This window comes from Fulmarus glacialis, unplaced genomic scaffold (genome assembly GCF_000690835.1).
Source record: "Fulmarus glacialis isolate BGI_N327 unplaced genomic scaffold, ASM69083v1 scaffold18678, whole genome shotgun sequence".
Classification (NCBI taxonomy): Eukaryota; Metazoa; Chordata; class Aves; order Procellariiformes; family Procellariidae; genus Fulmarus; species Fulmarus glacialis.
The window spans coordinates 9,007-9,589 of record NW_009227777.1 but is presented as its reverse complement, the minus strand read 5'-3'; the positions used below and the strand labels follow the sequence as shown (position 1 = coordinate 9,589).

The 583-nt window shown below is 62.1% G+C and overlaps 1 protein-coding gene across 1 annotated transcript in view; it reads right to left on the bottom strand.

The window, feature by feature from the left end:
* Positions 1–291: 291 nt before the first annotated feature.
* Positions 292–583, bottom strand: part of LOC104080771 (cadherin-23-like) — a gene marked incomplete at both ends in the record, with an annotated part of 8,807 nt that continues 8,515 nt past the window's right edge. The window contains one exon of the mRNA XM_009583280.1: positions 292–426. Within this exon, the coding sequence (XP_009581575.1) occupies positions 292–426 (135 nt within the window). The remainder of the gene's footprint in view (positions 427–583) is intronic.

Below are 583 nucleotides of genomic sequence, written 5' to 3'. Positions count from 1 at the left end.
AGCTTCGGCAGAGAGAGGGGGAGGTGATCGACAGAGCCCACCCTGCAAAGAGGTCCTCCCCCAGGGTGGGAGAGACCGAGGGAGAGGGTGCTGCTGATGCTCAGAGGAGGGGTCACGAGAGCTGGGGAACCGGCAGCCTCAGTGGAAAACCAGCGTTTGGCTCATTTTGGCCAAGCAGAGAATGTGGGAGGCCACTGGGTGATGGGGACCACGGCCACAGGGTAGCGACCGCGGCCTGCGGGACCGGCAAGACACACTGCATCCCAGAGGGCACGGCAAGCATCTCCTCACGCCCATGCACACCCCGTCTACCTCCGAGACCGAGGAGCGGTCGCCCTGACTGGCGGTGGCCTTATGCACCATCCGCTGGGCAAAGAGTTTTTTCAAGCGCATGTAATCATCCAGGACCACCTTCAAGAGAGAGCCCTGAGCGGAGAGGGAGAGATGACGGGTTACCTGAGGGAGATGGTTTGGTTGGAGGGAGGCTGGTCTCAGCCCAGCGTTTTTTGGAGCAACATCACCCTCCGGTGCTGCAGCCGTGAACCTGGAAGCCGTAGCGGTAGGAGAAAACCCCTCGGGGGGG